Genomic DNA, 20,777 nt, shown 5'->3' with positions numbered 1-20,777 from the left:
GGATTAGATTCCTTAGTGTGAAAACAGGCCCTTCGGCTCAACAACTCCACACTGACCCTCCAAAGAGTAATCCCCCAGACTCATTTCCCTACATTTACCTCTGACTATTGTACCTAACACTATGGGCAATTTAATTTGGCCATTTCACCTGACCTGCACATCTTTGGAATGTGGGAGGAAATCAGAGCACCCGGAGGAAACCCACGCAGACACGGGGAGAATATGCAAACTCCACAAAGGCAGTCACCCGAGGTTGGAATTAAACCTAGGTCCCTTGTGCTTTGAGGCAGCAGTGCTAACCACTGAGCCACCATGCTGCCCTAATATTGGTGAAATCTTCCAATTCTGCCTGGGTGCAAGTTCAAATATTATACATGCAAATACAAATTAAGAATGCATTGTCACTATGTGATTGTATCTCCTCATAAATAAATTAGTGAGAATTAAAAGGTAGTCCTGAAAATCGAAAAGGTAGACTTTGAGAATATCTCAAGAAATCTCAAAAACCTTAAACAAAATAATTGATGCTCAATTAAAAGCAAAATACTTTAGATACTGGAAATCTAAAATAAAAACAGAGATGCTATATAAACTCAGCAGGTCTGGCAGCAGCTGTGGTGAAAGAAACAGAGTTCTGAAAAGAACCATATCAGACTCCAAACTACTACTGGTCACTATTTTAACTACTCACTGCAGTTTGGTGAATGAAGTGCACTTTAGAAGCAGGTGGAAGTTTCATGACCATTTAGAACTAAGATGAGGAGGAATGTCATCAACCAGAAGGCGGTGAATTTGTGGAACTCATTGCTGCAGAGGGTTGTTGAGGCTAAGTCACTGAGTGTACTCAAGACAGAGATCGATAGGCTCTTGATTGGTAAGGAGATCAAAGGTTGAGGGTGAAGGCACAGGAAAATGGGTTTGAGAAGCAGATAAGTCGTGATTGAATGGTGGAGCAGACTCGATGGGCTGAGTGGTCTAATTCTACTCCTATATCTTATGTCTTTTAGTATTTCTCAGGATCCTATTACGTCACTTGGACTCTGCTGAATCATAGGGTCATGCTTCAGTTGAGACATCACTGCAGTATTTCTGCTAGATAAAGGTAGATTAACAGCTGATGGGGAAGATATAGAGACCTCATCCAATGTATGTGAAAATCTTTCCTTTCATCAGAAGGAGCAGTAGCACTTCTACTGCACAAAATGCTCCTGCTGTTCCGAAGATCTTCTAGCCATGACTTATGTTGCACACTGGCAAGTCTTGGTTCGGAGCTGGCTGGTGGAATTCTAACTTTGAGAGGTTGCTACTTTCCCTTCCTCTGTTTGGGCAGCTGACAGCAGATTTAGCCAATGAGCAAAAACAGCCTAGATCTCAATCTTCAATGTTATTACCCTTAACCAGTGTCAGAACACATGTTGGTTATTCGTTTCACTACCTAGAAAACAGTAAATACATATAAAATAATTCACTGGCAGTGAAGAACTATGGGATGCCTTGAGGGCATGAATATCAAGGTCTTGTTTTGTAAGAATGCGCATAATGGTTTTCAAATCAGATTTTCTGGCTGCCCTTACACCCTCAAAGCAAACAGAAAACTATTTTGTAAGTCAGTGATAAAATGTTAGAGTATATGCAATCCATATAGGCCATTAACAATTATGAAGCAGACATATCCCTTTCTCTTAATTTTGTCTCTGGAGCCCACATTGTTTATGGATATTTTCATCATAAACAAATGTACTGGCATTTCTTTACAATGTTTGAATAACTTTTAAAAACATTTTTGGCTTGAGAAAGGTTACAAGCAATTCATGAGAATAAGATTTAGACTTAGCCAAAAACTTAAGAATGCTGAAAAGAAAAAACTTACTGAAATGCTAAAGTTTTATTTTGAAAGAAATATTTTTCATTTCGGTGAAAGACGTCAGTGGGAAGCTAAATTGGTTTTTACTCATCTGGCCTGCTGGAAGTGGGTCTATAGAAAGTCACTGAAAACACATTATGCAGGATTCTACCAAATGTTAGAGACATTACTAGTCAGTTGTTAGCCAGAGGCCAGCCTGAAGTTTAATCTTGCAGGCTGCTGATCACTGTGTGGGGAGAGGGAGTATTGTCAGCTGCTTGGTATTGGGGTTGGAAATCAGAAGTCTCTTTTCAGGAGGGCTATAAGGGCTGGGGCCTTGCTAGAAGGTGGGGGAGGTCTGTGTAGCAGGTCATAGATATTGCCTTAGGGGATCGGGGAGAATATCAGAGGCATGGTGGTATGGGGACATCAGAGGTCACATGTCAGCCTCCATTAAAGTAAAAAAAAGGGTATGCTAGAGGTGGCTTTGGGTTTGGAAAATAATTTTCACCTACCCAATCCAACCATCTTTAAAGATAACAATTGGCCCCATTATTTAAAATTTATTTGGAGTTATTAAAATACGCAATAATTATTGTCTATCTTAGATCTTTACAAATATACTATAGGCTTCTATGTGTGTAAAGTGATTTAAAATGTCACAGGCATTTTTTTCTACTCCAACTTGCAGATGTCTCCACAAATCATTTACTTTTCTCAAAGTACACAAGCAGGCTTAACCAATCAAGCAGTGAAAATCAATTGTAAAGTGACTACCATAATACTACATCAGAACAACTGACCTCGGTAATTTGTTTAGACTGAATTATATTACTTTGAAAACTATAAAAGGTGAAGAATTATATTGGATTATTTAGCTCAACTCAGTACAGTTTCAAGCATCACTGATCCTTAAAAGGTACAGACAACATTTGTGGGGAACAGGGGACTGTTCTCCTGTCCAACAGGACAGGCCTCCTCCACCGCTGCTCCCTCACCACCAGACGCCTGTTGGAAGAATGCCTCATCGTCTGCCTCGGAACACTTCAACTCCATGGCATCAATGTGGATTTCACCAGTTTCTTCATTTCCCCTTCCCCCACCTCACCCCAGCTCCAACCTTCCACGTTAGCACCGCCCTCATGACCTGTCCTACCTGCCTACCTTCCTTTCCACCTGTCCACTCCACCCTCCCCTCTGACCTAGCACCTTCATCCCTACCTTCATTCACCCATTGTACTTTTTACTACTTTCCCCCACCCTCCCCTCTGATCTGTCACCTCCATCCCCATTCCCATTCACCTATTGTACTCTATGCTACTTTCTTATCACCCCCACCCCCTCTCATTTATCCCTCCACTCTGCAGGCACCCTGCCTCTATTCCTGATGAAGGGCTTTTGCCCAAACCATTGATTTTCCTGCTCCTCGGATGCTGCCTAACCTGTCGTGCTTTTCCTCCACCACCACTCTAATCTAGACTCTGGTTTCCAGCATCTGCAGTCATTGTTTTTACCTCATTGATTTTAACCCTACTGTGAATCCTCTTGCAAGGATGCCTGCCTTGAAGAAGTTTTCCTCCTCTCTCTACAAGTATCTCAGTGAGTCTTTCTCTCACTGCAACCCCCAGGTCATCCCCTCTGCCCTGAAGATCTTCAACCATGTCCTGAAACAGACTCGGTACCACAGCCACATTTGCTTCCTCAGTGCCTGCATCCGTAACCAACTCATCCCACACGGACTCCGGACCACCATTAAACCAGCAGAGTTCGGAAACGAACAGAACAAACAGTATAGACTACAGATTCAAAACACCAGCAACGGTTCTCCTTCAAGATCCTCCACTCCAAACTCACAGCCATGCGCCAGTACCAAACCTCTCTACAGTCAGTCCTGCCACAGCTGAGGGCCACACTCTCTCAGAATTGCAAAGGACCCACTCTGTACTATATTCTCAGGAGAATTCATACTCTCAACAAACAGTATTTCAACACCATTTCAAACATCAAAAACTGTAAGTACAATCAACTTTTACATACCCACCTCCATAACCAGCACTCCTCAAACATTCCAGAAGATTCTCCTGGCCTCTGGAACTGCTCGGATGCCATTAGCCATGTTGCTGCTGCAGCTACTATCTCCACAGTAATGGATCACGTCACTTCCGCCCCCATCATGGCCACTTCCACAGCTACTTCTGCCTCTCACAATTCCTCGTGCACCACACGTGACATCACTTCTACCCCTCACATCATCGCTGATGTCACATGCTCAGTGACTCCCCCCACCCACCCCACCCCACACCCATGGTCGCCATCACTTTCGCCCCCACCAATGCCACTCACCTGCATTCTGTTGACATGCCCTCCCATGGATCCCACTGTCACCATCCCCGACCCCCAGAGCCCTGAGGGGAACACCACCCCTGCTCATGACTCCACCCCCATTCCCCCAACACTATGCCCACTCCCATTACATGATCCGCCCCCCACTCCCAGCTCCACACCCACACTTGGTCCTAGTTCCCAACCCTGCCGAATTTTCACCATTCCCCCTAACCACCCCCTCACTGAGGACGAACGATCAGTCATCTTCAAAGGCCTCACCTTTATCCCCCTCCTCCCACGCATGAATGAATTTAATATACGCCGTGACGTCGAACACTTCTTCTGCCGCCTCCGAGCTTACTTTTACAATCAGGATTCCCGCCCACCTTCCGAGGACCCCTTCGCCCACCTCCAACACACTCCATCCACCTGGACACCCCGTGCTGGCCTATTACCCGCCCTCGATCTCTTCATTTCCAATTGTCTCCGAGACATTAACCACCTCAACCTGTCTACCCTCCTCTCCCACTCCAACCTCTCACCCTCACAACATGCAGCCCTCCAATCCCTCTGCTCCAATCCCAACCTCACCATCAAACCAGCTGATAAAAGGGGTGCTGTGATAGTTTGGCACACTGACCTCTACACTGCTGAAGCCAGACGCCAACTTGAAGACACCTCCTCCAATTGCCCCCTCGACCATGACCCCACTGCCCCCCATCACCAAACCATCATCTCCCAGACCATACAGAACCTCATCACCTCAGGAGACCTCCCACCCACAGCTTCCAACCTCATAGTCCGGGAACCCCGCACTGCCTGTTCTACCTCCTCCCAAGATCCACAAGCTTGACCACCCTGGCCGACCCATTGTCTCATCATGCTCCTGCCCCACCGAACTCATCTCCACCTACCTTGACACTGTCCTATCCTCCCTAGTTCAGGAACCCCCCACAAACATTTGAGACACCACCCATACCCTCCACCTCCTCCAAGACTTCCGTTTTCCTGGCCCCAGCGCCTCATCTTCACCACGGATGCCCAATCCCTCTACACCTCCATCCGCCATGACTAGGGCCTCCAAGCCCTCCTTTTCTTTCTCTCCCGACGTCACCAACAGTACCCTTCCACCAACACTCTCGTTCGTTTGGCTGGACTGGTCCTCACCCTTAACAATTTCTCCTTCGAATCCTCCCATTTCCTCCAGATCAAAGGGGTAGCCATCGGCACCAGTATGGGCCCCAGCTATGCCTGTCTCTTTGTTGGCTACGTAGAACAGTTGATCTTCCGTAGTTTCACCGGCACCACTCCCCACCTCTTCCTCCGTTACATTGATGACTGCATCGGTGCCACCTTGTGCTCCCACGAGGAGGTTGAGCAATTCATCAACTCAACCATCACATTCCACCCCAACCTTAAATTCACCTGGACCACCTCCCTCCCCTTCCTGGACCTCTCCATCTCCATTAATGACGACCGACTTGACACTGACATTTTTTACAAATCCACCAACTCCCACAGCTACCTGGATTACACCTCTTCCCACTCTACCTCCTGCAAAAATGCCATCCCGTATTCCCAATTCCTGCACCTCTGCTGTTTCTGCTCCCAGGATGACCAGTTCCACCACAGAACACACCAGATGGCCTCCTTCTTTAGAGACAGCAGTTTCCCTTCCCAAATGGTTGAAGATGCCCTCCAACGCATCACGTCCACATCCCACCCCTCCGCCCTCAGACTCCACCCCTCCAACCCAAACAAGGAAAGAATCTTTCACCCTACCAACCATTGCATAACCACATCATCCAAAGTCATTTCTGCCACCTCCAAACAGACCGCACCACCAGGGATATACTTCCCTTCCCACCCATTTCCGCTTTCCACAAAGACCGTTCTCTCCGTGACTACCGGGTTAGGTCCACCTCCCCACCTCCCCCCCCAACAACCCACCCTCCGGTCCTGGCACCATCCCCTACCACCACAGGAATTGCAAAACCTGCACCCACACGTCTTCCCTCACCTCTATCCAAGACCCCAAAGGAGCCTTCCACATCCATCAAAGTTTTACCTGCACATCCACCAATATCATTTATTGCATCCATTGCTCCCGATGCGATCTCCTCTACATTGGGGAGACTGGACGCCTCCTAGCAGAGCGCTTTAGGGAACATCTGTGGGACACCTGCACCAATCAACCCCACCACCCCGTGGCCCAACATTTCAACTCCTCCTCCCACTCTGCTGAGGACATGGAGGTCCTGGGCCTCCTTCACCACCGCTCCCTCACCACCAGAAGCCTGGAGGAAGAAAGCCTCATCTTCCGCCTCAGAACACTTCAACCCCAGGGCATCAATGTGGATTTCACCAGTTTCCTCATTTCCCCTTCCCCCACCTCACCCCAGCTCCAGCCTTCCAGCTCAGCACCACCCTCATGACCTGTCCTACCTTCCCATCTTCCTTTCCACTTATCCACTCCACCCTCCTCTCTGACTTATCACCTTTATCCCCACCCCCACTCACCTATTGTACTCTACGCTACTTTCTCCCCACCCCTAACTCCCTCTCATTTATCTCTCCACTCTGGAGGCACCCTGCCTCTATTCCTGATCGAGGGGTTTTTGCCTGAAACATTGATTTTCCTGCTCCTCGGATGCTGCCTGACCAGCATCTGCAGCCCTTGTTTTTAACTAGTTGATTTATTGTCCACTCTAGTGTAAACAACTTTCACCTATGGCCAGAACTATAATGACAAAGCTTAGCAAATGTAACTACATTTAATAATCAGACTCCAGCTGATTAGATAGGGTGTCTCTTTACCTCATGGGGTTGTGATAATTGTTGCGTAGGTGTGAAGAGGAAATGGTGAATGCTAATAACATCAACATCAAATCTTACCATGAGCCTGGATCACAATTTTCAGCAAATCACTGAAAATTAAGGAAATTAACAACCTTCGCAGTGATGCTTTTACTCTTTAGGTGGTATATAACTTCATTATACTTCTACATTAGACAGTTGGGAGGAGATTGCATGCTGACTTAATCTTTGCTTCAAATAGAATAGTTCCTGGTTAGCAATTCACCATTGACAATTCACAGACATCTGATTAGCTTCCTGAATTATCTGTAGATGAAGTATTAGCAACAGATTGACTATTTATAATGCTTAACATAATTTATACTTGAATCAGATTATGGCTTGTTAAATTGGCATTATACATTTAGATCAGCTGGATGCAATGCACCAGGCACCACAGGGAATGAAACATTAGTTCACGGATCACTTCAACTACTGTGTAAAACACAGTTTCCACTAGGACTAGCTGAAATGAGAGAAATTTCAATGTATAAGATGGATTTCTTTCATTAAATTAAACTGTTAAGCTACATGGGGAACATATAGTCTACAATTAGCGAACATCAAATGAAGACAACCTACTGCCACTGAAAGATGGACATGTGGAAGAGATATCCAAGTAGAGCAATTAATACTGCATTGATTAATAGAGATATCTTTTCAAAAGGGATTTAAGGATTTAGGGTTAAGAATTGAAGATCAATTACCCTACAAATATTAATGATTCAATTGCTTGGAACAAGAGCAGGGGTAAACTGCAAATATAGAGATGGATGATTCATAGAATCTCACAGCATAACAGCTCTTTCAGCCCAATGACCTGATGCTAACTCTCCAAAAGAATGACAAGACCATTTCACTCCACTTTCTTTCTCGATGGTTTTGCAATATTTCCACATTAAGTACTATTTACTTCCCTACTGAAAGTTACTATTTACTCCATTTCAACGAGCCTTTCTGGTATCGCATTCTAGATCTTAACAACTTGATGAGCAAATTAATTCTCCCCATCACTCTTAATAAATAAGTAATCTACAGTTTAGCTAAATTATCTTTGGGAATTAGACAGTATTTATACAGAAATTTTCCAGAGGGAATTAAATAGCTGAGTTAGACAACATTTTACATAGACTATTAAAGAAGTGATCAAGATAGATGCACAACTTATGTCGCATGTTCAATGTCTTGGGGGAAGACAGTGGCATAGTGGTATTGTCACTGGACTAGATGTTCTAGCTAATGTGCCGGGAGCCTGGGTTCAAATCCCATCCCATCACAGTAACTAGTGGATGTTAAATTCAATAAATAAATACTGAATCAAAAGCTAGCCTCAGTGATGGAAACTATCAACAAATCCTGTAAAAACCCATCTAGTTCACTAATGTCATACAGAGCATGGAAACAGTCCCTTCAGCTCAACTCATCCATACTGATCAGGTTTCCAAACTGAATAGTCCCATTTGCCTGCACTTGGCCCTCTAGTTTTGAACTCGTCCATCCGAGGGTAATGACTTTGGCTATTCACCTTCTCTATGCTCCTCATGATTTTATCAACCTCAAGAAGGTGACCCCTCATCCTTATATGATCTATGAAAAAAGTCCCAGCCTATCCAGCCTGTCTGTATAACTCAAACGCTTTAGTTCTGGTAACATCCTTGTAAATCTTTTCTGCACCTCTTCCAATTTAATAATATCCTTCCTATAGCAGGACAAACAGAATGACATGCAATGTTCTAAAAGTAGTCTAACCAATGTCCTGTAAGCTGTAACATGACATCCCAACACCCATTCTCAATGTTCTGGCCAAGGAGGCATGCATGACAAACACCACATGGTCTACCTGTGACATCACCTTTTCAAGGAACTATGTACCTGAACCCATAGGTCTCTGTTCAGCAACACTCCCCTGGGTCCTAACATTAACTGTGTAACTCCTGCCTTGGCTGGCCTTACCAAAATGCAACACCTCCCATTTATCGAAATTAAACACCATCTGCCTCTCCTCAGCCCATTGGCCCAGTTGATCAAGATCCAGAATATGGTCCTCCTTACTTGGCCTAGCTTCCATGTGACTCCAGACCCAGAAAAATCTGTAGCCACGTGGCTTGGAAGGTAGTGCTGTGCCTGTGGTGCTGAAGCTCACAGTAACACTGAACATCTTTCTCCATCTCCTTCCAAATCTCAAACGGGCAAAGGTGTGGCACTTTCCAATCAGTCCTTCCAGGTGAAATAGAGGTTCACTGCCTCCTTCCAACCTAGTTTACTGCATCAGGTGCTCCCGATGGCGTCTTCTCTACATCGGGGAGACCAAACGTAAACTTAGGGAATGGTTCACGAGCATCTCGTCCAGGTCCGCCAATCAGATCTCTGAGGTCACCACCCATTTCAATTCCCCCAATCACTCCCTTTCTGACATGACCACCCTTGGCATACTCCATGCCAAAATGAACCCAGAGCAAATTGGAAGAACAACACCTCATCTTCTGCCTGGGCAATCTACAACCCAAAGGACCCAACATTGAGTTCTCCAATTTCAAATAACATCCCTCCCCATCGCTGATTCCACTCCCAACCCCTCCCTTCCATTCCCTGCCACCAAACAGATTCATTCTTCCCATTGACCAACCAGGTCATACACTCTACCTATCTTCACCACCCTTCCCCCACCACCCCCTTTATCTCCAACTCCCCCCATATCCACCCCTAGTTTTGAAGAAGGGTTACACCCGAAATGTTGACTTCTTCACCACCTGATGCTGCCTTGGCTTGCTGTGTTCTTCCAGCCTCCTGCCTGTGTACTTCCCAATCAGCTGCTCACAAGCACAATTGTGAGTAACTGATGCTCTTTACAGGAAAACAGTACAGTTTTCCCAGTTCACTCAGGACCCAGAGAGCCAAGGTGTCCAAGTTGAGGGTTACTTGCAGAGGCCATCAAACTCCCTGTTATCAGCCAGCCAGATTTCTGAACTGGAAGGGATTTCACTCCCTCATTGTTCAGCAACAATCCCTGAAGTTGCGCAGCAGCCTATTCGTCAGGAGTCCTCTGAATGTCACAGACCTAAGCTGTTTTCTCCTCTAGCTGCAAGCCCATGCCAGTGCTGTGCCCACAAGAATATGGCTCTCAACCTATTCTAGATAAAGTACCCGCTGAGGTGACCTTTCTGCACTGATGAAGAGGTTCGGAGGTCATGACTGAAACTCATGAGTTGGGAGGTGTAGTGTGATGGTCTGCTGGGGGTACTCACTTCATCTCAAAAATACAAGTTTACACCCAATACCTCAATTCAGACCTTAAGCTGTTTCATGTAAACTTGCCCTTTATTATGTCCTTGTTTGAAAAACATTGCCTCCCTTTGGCAACATAAACATGTCAGGTCTATTAGAACCATCTCCCATCTCAAGCTACTGCCGTTTACCATTTAGGTGCACCACTGTAACAGTTTTATTTGCCTTTTTCTGGAATTTATCTAGAGACTAGGACCCGTGGACACAGCCTTAGAATTAGAGGGGGTAAATTCAGAACAGAAATGCAGAGACATTTCTTCAGCCAGAGAGTGGTGGGCCTGTGGAATTCATTGCCGCAGAGTGCAGTGGAGGCCGAGATGTTAAATGTCTTCAAGGCAGAGATTCTTAAATAATGTCACAAGGAATTAAGGGCTACGGGGAGAATGCGGGTAAGTGGAGTTGAAATGCCCATCAGCCATGATTGAATAGTGGAGTGGACTCGATGGGCCGAATGGCCTTACTTCCACTCTTATGTCTTATGGTTTTATTGCCACTACTAAGCCCTCAGAATGGTATAAGGGTAGTCTCAGGTGAGACTTTGCTGTTTTAAGTAAGTTTTAAGTTCAAAATTGATGTTTGAATTCTAATGTATGAAGAGGAAGTTGTATTTTAATTTAAGATAGCCTCAACATTAGTGAGACGTCAAGAACACATGGTTATGGGGATCAATTCAATGCAGCATAAAAATACTCAGCAGCCAATAATAATTTCAATTGCCACAGCAAGGTCAAACAGCATGAGCAGTGAACGCTGCTGATTATCTGAGCTGAACGGCAGATTCTTGAGTCCCACAACAGCAAAGTGGGAATGTGACATTTGCACACTGCTGTTCTGACCTTCACCATGAAATTCCACAGCTAGTGCTGTGACAAAAGCTTTTGTCGCTCTCAGCTCAATCAGTCCTGCAATAAACAATTATCAGCATTTTTAGCACTTCATTAAAAAGAGATTGGCAATGAATCTCCTTGCCAGCACAGCGCTTGCACACATTGTGTAGATATTCTTTTCAGAGCAAAAATCTAGGGAGAGTAGTTTCAGATGTTTCTACACCTTTTGAATGGTGCTTCATCCTTTGAGTTTCCACCATCACATCTTTACTAGTCTCTTGTTCACACGTTAAAGTGACAGCCAGTGGAATAGGAACTAAATATCCTGGGTTTACACTGCTAACATATTTAGGGATTTATGCAGCTGCCAGGAACTTCTGATTGGGGCAGAAATGACACAGAGGACGGTGACAATTTTATAATACCTTCCTGAGCAGTCTATTGTCATTCTGTTTCCAATAGCTTGTGCACTTTTCTTACAGTCTGAGCAGTGATTGATCTTTTGGATCTACTCCATAATTAGTGTGTTCTCAGAAATAAAAACTTACTAGAAGTGGCACCATGGAATCTCATTGCAATAATATTTAATTCTCCACTTACTGCTGACTTCACCCGACATCCTTCTCCTCACTTTCAGGTTAATGACTATTCATTTAATCCACCATCCATTGTACAACAGATTTGCCCTCATTGCCTTCATGTGTCAACACCAGAATGCAGGGACTGGATTTTTAAATGAACCAAAGGCCAAGATTGCAGGTAGGCGGGGTTAGTTTCACATCGCTGGCCTTTCTGCCATTTCCTCACAACCATTTTGACCTCATGCTATTCAGAGTGCCAGTCTCAGGATCATCCCATTGCAAACCAGTGGGCAGTTAATTCAGGACATTAACGTTCACCTTGGGACCTATCAAGGGCCTGTCACTGCACTGTGTAAGATTTTCAACTATCAATTTGGTGGCCAATATCAGCCTGTATTTTTATTCATGCATGGGATGTGGACTTTGCTGGCTGAGCCAGCAATTATTACCCATCCCTAGTAGCCCTCAAAAGCGGTGGTGAGCTGCCTTTTTGAACTGGAGTCCATTTGGTGCAAATACTTAGTTGTAGATGGTACACACTGCTGCTGCTGCTGAGCGTTGGAAGGAGACAATGTTGAAGATCATGGGTGTGTTGCCAATTAAGAGGGCTGCTTTGTCTTGGATGGTGTCAAGTTTGAGTGATGTTGGAGCTGCACTCAGCCAGGCAAGTGAGAAGCATTCCATCACACTCCTGACTTGTGCCTATAGATGGTAGGCAGGTTTTGATGGGCCTGTCACTATGCAGCATTGCTGACAGTTGTAGGTCACCTTAATGGGAGGGAGTCCCTTGATCAATGTTAAATCAGTGCCTGCAGCACCAGCAGGAAGTTCTCACTGCAAGCTACCCCCTGCTCTTGCTTTAGATCCTCTCTTTCTATGTGAAACCCAATCTATGAACCCTTTCGCCTCACCATTTTAAACCCCACCTCCACACACCGCCTAGTTCTATCTTGATTCCCCTAGCTCTGTCTTGGCTCCTGTTTGATCCCAGAACTGAAGAGTTACTCTGTCACCACCAGCCACTGCCTCTTCCAAGGTGCCGCTGAGTGTAAGAATTGCTTGCTGTCTCAGACTGGCTGGCAGCTCTCTCAGTTCTGAAAACGGGTTACTTGACTGAAACATTGACTGTTTCTCTCTCCACAGATGCTGCCAAACTTGCTGTGTTTCTCTAATACTTTCAGATTCCTATCTGGGTGGGGCTTTCCTAGTGGTTTTGGATCCCCATGGGAACATTCTATTGATGGCCTCAGCACTGCCTGACTGGCATGCAGGGCAGCGTAACTTCCATGGACAAGACGGTGTGGATCTCTTACCAGCTCTTTGGCAGGCTGATGATACTCCTGATATTTCAACAAGTCTCTGCTCACTGCTTCTTCTTCAGGGGTCCTCTTGTCCCTCCATGTCAGGACATCCTCTTGCTCTTCAATAATCAACTGGAGCTCTAACAATCGGTCCAATGAGGTGTCAGGATTGGAAGGTCTCCCATTGGCCTTCATTGCACAATGAGCTCCTCTCTGCCAAGCACTGGCCTGCCCCTGTGAAAGCTTCTGTCAGCATGTTTGGAACACACTGTATATGGTAAGGACTCATCCCCTTCCCTGCTATGCTGTGGTGGGTGTGCAGGAATGGGTTGGTATCCCTCAGGAAGAAAGGAGATAGAGGGTGCGATGGATGGTACTGTCTGTCTGCTTTTGCACTGGCATGTCAGGGTAATATTGTTAACTTTCAGTTAGACTGGCCACATTTGTTTTGCAAAACAATTTTGCAGTTCTGAGTCATTGAAAGTCTGAATAATTCTCCGTCCTCTAAGTATAAACTGTATCTGTGCGGTCATTATTTTGTGCAAATATAAGAAGATTTCTAATGTCAAAGTTAACATTTCAAGACCTTGAACCTTCTTCAGGACTGCTACCAACTAGGAAAAGGTGGTATTTAAGTTAATAATGGGTGTGAGGATGTATAATCAAGGCAACTGTGGGATTCGATGGGTTTGTAGTGGATATTGGTGGTCAGCCTATTGGGGATGTGCTAGGTGCAATGTTGGAAATACACTTTAGCTTTGCCTCTTATACAGACTTGCTGAACTCCTTAGAATGGAGAATGAAAGGTGAAGATGTCCTCCTCCACTTATGCATTAGGATTACGAGATTGAATTTTCTACGGGGGTGGGGGGGGCCCGGCTTATTCACCAGTGAACCAGCATTTACATCGTATAGGCCTAGTGGAGATCATTTTCTGAAGCTATAACAGATTAGTTTTAAGCATCCTATGAAAATTCTTCATTTTTAGCACAAACATTGCAGAAAGTAAACCCAACAATTTACTAACCGTAACTCTTCTATTGTTCACTTTACAAACAGTGCTGCATTAACTAACAATGGGTCTGGCACTGAATTGGCTCAGAAGGGAAAAAGTATGGTTAACACACACTGCTTTTATCAACTGGTACATGCCCATGAACACTTGGTGTATACATGAATACAATATAGAGCTTACATTGCACAAAATTCTCTTGCTCAGAACATGCAGCAAAACAAAATCTATTGTTTCACATTCAACGGAGCATATATTATGACGCTAGCCTGGATTTCCTGATGAATTGTGCCTTATTTTCATATTTCCATGAGCATTTCTGATTTTAAATTACTCCATCACTGGTCTCTTTTCTTTCTGCTCTTTGAGCCCCTAATTCTGGAGAAGTTCCCTAAATGTGTCTGCCTCTTAATTCCTCTATCCATGCAAGAGGCTCTTTGAAAATGTTTTGATCATCCTCTTCAATTTCTATTAACATGGTTTGGTGCCAAATTTTGTTTTAATAATGCTTCTGTGAAGAGCCTTGGAATGTTTTATTACAGTAAAAGGTGTTAGATTAATCAACCCATTCTGTCAAGAGCCATAAAAGTAACTTTCATTGTTATGCAGGATCTCAATACTTTGGTATTGACAGTTTCCCAGTGTCATATCCAGCAAATAGCAGAAGTGTCCACCTTGAAAATAATTGGGAGTGTTTAAATGAAATTGCAATTTAAACACTGTGTGTCTTATTTTCTGTCATTAGCACATCAATAGTACTCAAAATAATTACACCAGTACAAAAAGAGGCAGCATTGCAAGGCATCATAAGTAGGTGTGCTTCACAAAGGGATAATATTGATGGGTTATGTCATATGCTATAACTTAACCCTACAGTGTAAATGAAAAAATATTTTACCCAGTTAGAATCCTGAATATGGCATTATGCTCCTGATCTAGGCTTACACCACAGAGGTGAAGTTAGCCCCAGATGCAGCATTTGGCAAGCAAGAATCTGAACTTTTTTCCATATACTTGACAACAGTAAATATACACTTAAAAAAAACTTCACTGATTGTAAAACAATGCAGTACAAACTGAAGATATGAAAGGCATTATACAAATGCAAGTCTCTCTCTACACCAATCTAGAATCGGTTTACCATTTACACAACAATTATTCACATGAGAATCTTGCCCTCAACCAAGGTCCCTCCTTTTGACGCTACCCTTATTTGATGCAGGATACTCTCACAGTTAAGAGTGAGTGTGTTTCCGAATACTCTGTTCAGCCTCCCCATGCAGACTAGTAGAACTTCTAGGCAACTTAAATGATTTATGAGCAGTATTTTCCTTGCGGGTTAGACACCTTGCCAGAGTCAAATAGGGACCAGAAATATGTAAAAACAGTCTCCTGCAATGAGATAGGCTCATCACCTTAAGAGTGGGCAACAGTTGGCACTCCAGTGTGGGAGCAGCACCAGGCAGCGCTTTCAGGTAAAAGAGAGAGAGGGGTGTTATGGATGGCGGTACCCTCTCTCTAACTTGTTAACTTAAGAAATGGCCCTTCCACTAGGTGTCCTGTGGCTGCAGCTGAAGTCAGACACAGACGAGGTGACACTCTAAGTCAGACTTGTGCATTGGCCTTGTCCCCTACTTATCCAGGAAGCTATAGTGTTTCAAGCCTTCTAAGGTCATGGAAGCCATCGGGACAATAGGCCTTAATAGGTAATTCACAAGTTCAATGAAGACTGCAGGAGGGCATGGCAAGAGCAGCACTAGGTAACCTGGAGAACAACCAAACAAGATGACTCACATACCAAATATTATAAGTGATAGACAAATCCAAGCAATCCCACAAACATAGATCAGATCCAGTCTGCATTCCTGCCACATCTAGTCGTGAATGTTGATGGACAATTTAAGAACTCACTGGACGAGGAGGCTCCACAAATATCCCCCTCTTCAATAATGGGAGAGGCCAGCACATCAGTGCAAACGATAAGTTTGAAGCATTCACAACGATCTTCAGCAAGGAGTGCAGAGTGGATGATCCATCCCAACCTCCTCCAGAGGTCCCCAATGTCACAAATGCTAGTCTTCAGTCAACCCCAATTTATTTCACATGATATCAAGAAATGGCTGGAGGCACTGGACACTGCAAATGCTATGGGCCCTGATAACACTCCAGCAAAGGACTGAAGACATATGCTCCCAGTCAAGCTGTTCCATTACAGCTACAACTTTGAACCTAACCAATGAGCTAGAACTTAGACCAGGAATGACCTGAACATGAAAAGCAGGACAAACCCAACCTAACCAATTATCGCCCAATCAGATTATCTCGATTGTCAATACACTGATGGAAGGTGACATCAACAGTGCTATCAAGTAGCACCTGCTCAGTGATGCCCAGTTTGGGTTCCGCCAGGGCCACTCAGCTCCTGGCCTCATTACAGCCTTGGTCAAACATGGACAAAAGAGCTAAATTTCAGAGGTGAAATGAAAATGACAGCCCCTTGATATCTAGGCTTCATCTGACCAAATGTGGCATCAAGGAGCCCTAGCAAAACTGGAGTCAATGGGGATCGGGGGCAAAGTCTCCACTGGTTGGAGTCATATCTGACATATGGGAAGATAGTTTTGGTTGTTTGGGGTCAGTCATCTCAGCTCCAGGACATCTCTGCAGAAATTCTGTAAGGTATTGTCTTTAGCTCAATCATCTTCAGTTGCTTCATCAATGACATTCCCTCCATCATAAAGGTCAGACAAGGAGAATGTTTGCCAATGATTGCACAATGTTCAGCACCATTTGTGATTCCTCAGATACTGAAACAGTCTGTGTTCAAATGCAACAAGATCTGGACAATATCCAGGCTTGGTTTGACAAGTGCCAAGAAACATTCACACCGCACAAATGCCAGGCCATGGCCATCTCCTATAAGAGACAATCTAACTACTTCCCCTTGACATTCATGGTATTACCATGATTGAATCCCCCCACTTCAAAATCCGGAGGGTTACCATTGACCAGAAACTGAACACAGTTTAAATATGGTGACAACATGGTAAGAGGCCAGTAATACTGTGGTGAGTAACTACTTCCTGACTTCCTGACACCTGTCCACCATTGCCTGGGTGTGTGCAGCACTAACAATATTGAAGAAATTTGACATCATCCAGCATAAAGCAGCCCACTTGATTGGCATCACATCTGTAAACATCCCCCACTGACACTCAGTAGCAGCAGTGTTCACTATCTAAAAGACTCATTGCAGAAATTCATATGGACTTCTTATACAGTTCTCTCCAAATCCAAAACACTTCCATCTAGAAGAACAAATGTAGCTGATAATATATAGGAACAACACCACCTGCAAACCTCTCACCATCCTGAATTGGAAATAAATTGCCATTCCTTCACTCTTGTTGGTTCAAAATCCTAAAAATCACTCCCTAACAATATTGTGGGTATATTTATGGCACATGGACTGCAGTGGTTCAAGAAGGCAACTCATCATCATCTTCTCTCTAGGGCACTAAAAAAATTGAATGTCCAATCCTTGCAACTAGGTCATGGTGGCACTCTAATTCCACCTCCAGGATAATGGCCTGGGTGTGGGATAGGAACCATGGAAATGGCACACCAGCTCACAGCACATTCATGTGCCTGCCACATTCAGGTCTAAAACATGAATTCTATGTTTTCACTAATATTTTCATTGGACAAGTAAATACTCCAATTTCTGTCAAAATACAATAGCTAATTGTAAGCATCAAACTATAAAGAGAAAATAATGGAAATATATGGCAGATTCAGCCATATCAGTACACCATCAATTAGAGCAGCACTGGCTAAAACCGTTACATAGCTTTCATATCTTCAGCTGCCATCAGGTACTTGTAGACTTTTGTGACGGACATTTCAGTTTCTAGTATTTGTGTTGGACTCAAGGGAGAATACAAGAATGTGTCTTTCTTACAATGGTGTTTGGCCCGTACAAATCGTTGTAACATTTGGAAGCATGCCCTTCACAGACTGCAACATAGCAAACTATGGCACTTTTTGTGACCATCAGTATATTTGAGACCATCTTATGTCTATTAGGATGGTTCCCTGAATTTCATATCAGCATTAACTAAGAACTAAACAGTACATTGTTAATCCATTTTGGATGTTTTTTTTAAACTAAGATGTGTTTTTGGACTTCTATGTAATGGTCTGCCAGATATTATTTACAAGAACCTCATTGCAATTGGTGAACATTCCTTTACTGTACCATAAACCATTGAAAAGAAGTTCCATTCTTCAAGGGCTTTGTTCCCATTTCATAAAAATAAAAATATGCTTTAAAGTAACTCTGTGGGATCACATTCATTAACTTCCTGCTATGGGAAGCGCAGATCTTGTTAACGTGGAGTCCTAATTAAAACGTTTTACTGAGATTAAGTTATGAAGAAGCTTTTTCCAATAGCATTCTCCAAACTGACCTCCATTAAACAAGTGCAAGTACTTTAGCAAAGCCCTGTTGAAGTGAGTTGCTCTTTAAATTCTTTAGTCACAATTGTACTGGTCACAATTCTCTGAAATAGTTAAGTCCTTTTTGTATTGTGATCTATCCATTCATAATAAAAGAAACAAAAATCAAGATGTACAGAAGTAAATTTGACACCATACAATCACATTATCTAAACTGATTACAGAAACTGAATATGTTTATTGTGTACATAGTATCTGATCAAATCATCTTCATAAAGTCAGAATAACAAGGCAAGCATGAGCGAGCTGAGAATGCAGTGTGGGATGAAGGAACATGAGAACATGGAGCTGGCCTGCCACGTATTTCTTGCTTTGGACACTCCATTCTCCTGAAGTTTTAATATCTCAGATTTTTATGATACTTTCCCTCACCATTATATTTACCAACTGTTTTCCCCCACCCCCTCAAAATATATTGAGGGAGTACAGTGCATGTACTTTACAAAAACATATGTCAAATTACTGGACCAGACAGTGTGACTGGCTCATGATGCAGTCTTCAATGATATCAATGGAAATAAGATGCAGTACTACATGAATGAATTTCATTGGCTTTAATTTCCAAGATGTAGTTCTCCTGAGATCATGCTCCAACTTTGATGTATGATCACCAGAACCCCAGAGATAAAGTACACTCATATACTTACAGATTGATATTGTCAATTTGCTGGCACCAAAGTTACAGCAAAAGATCAGGATAATTTGAGGCATTTATTTATGCTGCTTTCCAGCTGATTTAGTTTTCTATTCACATTTATTCTTGCAGTTTATGGAAAGATAATGCTAAGTCTATTGACATATTTATGTGAAACAGTGTGTAATTAAGCCAAATGATGAACAATGGCAAACTTTAGGAAGCAGATTTCTACTAAATCATTTTAAAAGGCACAGCAGCTAATGTCCTTTGGTTTAAGACAATGATATCAGTATGGGTAGAATTTAATGCCCTCCTAGGGTTGGGTGCTAGGGTGAAGATGGTTGAGGGGGTGTGCTCGAGATCTAGCCGCAGAGCCATCTCACTCAAATCATGTCCAATGCCACAGGTCTCTATGAGCCATCCCCTTCAAAATTAGTGGAGAAACTAAGAATAATTACTTAATCCAGATTTGCCACTGTATTTATATTTTTTTCCTGGATGGTTAACTACTCTTATTTTGATAAAACTGAACTGTTTTTCAAATATCAGAGGATCACATCAAAAAGATTCCAGAAGAAAACTGAAAAATGTACTGACTGGCCAGAATTAAATTTAGATGATTTATGTGCATACAAACTGTGAAAGATTATCTGAATAGATTAGATTAGATTAGATTAGACTTACAGTGTGGAAACAGGCCCTTTGGCCCAACAAGCCCACACCGACCCGCCGAAGCGCAACCCACCCATACCCCTACATTTACCCCTTACCTAACACTACGGGCAATTTAGCTTGACCAATTCACCTGACCATAGGATACACACAAGTATTTGGTACTATGTGCTTTAATATTTGATTTCAAAGTCTTTCATTTAATACTTGGCAATCAAACAGCACAATATAATCACAAGCATTATTGATAACAGAATCTGACCCTGTGATACAACAGCAAGTTCAAATTAAGAAGAATTGAAAGTGGTGATAAGTAATTCATATTCAACTCACTTTTCCTTTCCTCTTGCTGGGGTGAGAAGCATATCTTGCTGGTGTTTTCCATTCCTGTATCATTGATAAATCTGGAGCATTTGAGGACTTCTGGCCACCCAGCCTCCACTTGTTGCAATAATGGCTCACAGCCTTGCTTCGCAGCCTCACAGAACGACATACACGGCAGAATCACTGCTCTAGATTTTAAAAAAATGATATGTTTCATGTGAATGGATGGAGACATTACTGAGCAATTACCTTGCAATTAAAGTTTAGACAGCACAATAAAGGCAGCCTATCCACAGTAGATATTAGAACTTGAAAAGACACAAGTACTTCAAAACACATACATCATTCAAAATAATTCAACTTGACTCCTCAAAGTACAGGTTCATGGGTAATAGTAACGCTAAAACAGCTTGAAACAACTTGGCTTTCTAGGCCATTTCACAGGGCAGATTAGAGTTAACCATATTGTTGTAGGTCTGGAGGCAATTGTAGGCCAGGTAAAGATGACAGACTTCCTTCCCTAAAGCACAATAATCATTGTTAGACTTTTAATTCCAGTTTATTTTGTTCACCAATTTCCACCAACTACCCCTGGA

General features: G+C 43.3%; 1 protein-coding gene across 1 annotated transcript in view; it reads right to left on the bottom strand.

The window, feature by feature from the left end:
* The window catches only part of corin (corin, serine peptidase), a 232,537-nt gene that overhangs the window by 95,293 nt on the left and 116,467 nt on the right, over positions 1-20,777 (bottom strand). Inside the window, exons 5-6 of the mRNA XM_060830982.1 lie at positions 20,191-20,369; positions 5,879-5,893 (exon numbers count right to left, since the gene is read on the bottom strand). Of these exons, the coding sequence (XP_060686965.1) occupies positions 5,879-5,893; positions 20,191-20,369 (194 nt within the window). The remainder of the gene's footprint in view (positions 1-5,878; positions 5,894-20,190; positions 20,370-20,777) is intronic.

This window comes from Hemiscyllium ocellatum, chromosome 1 (assembly GCF_020745735.1).
Source record: "Hemiscyllium ocellatum isolate sHemOce1 chromosome 1, sHemOce1.pat.X.cur, whole genome shotgun sequence".
Classification (NCBI taxonomy): Eukaryota; Metazoa; Chordata; class Chondrichthyes; order Orectolobiformes; family Hemiscylliidae; genus Hemiscyllium; species Hemiscyllium ocellatum.
Note: the sequence above shows the minus strand (reverse complement) of the source record. Positions and strands in the feature narration are given on the sequence as shown.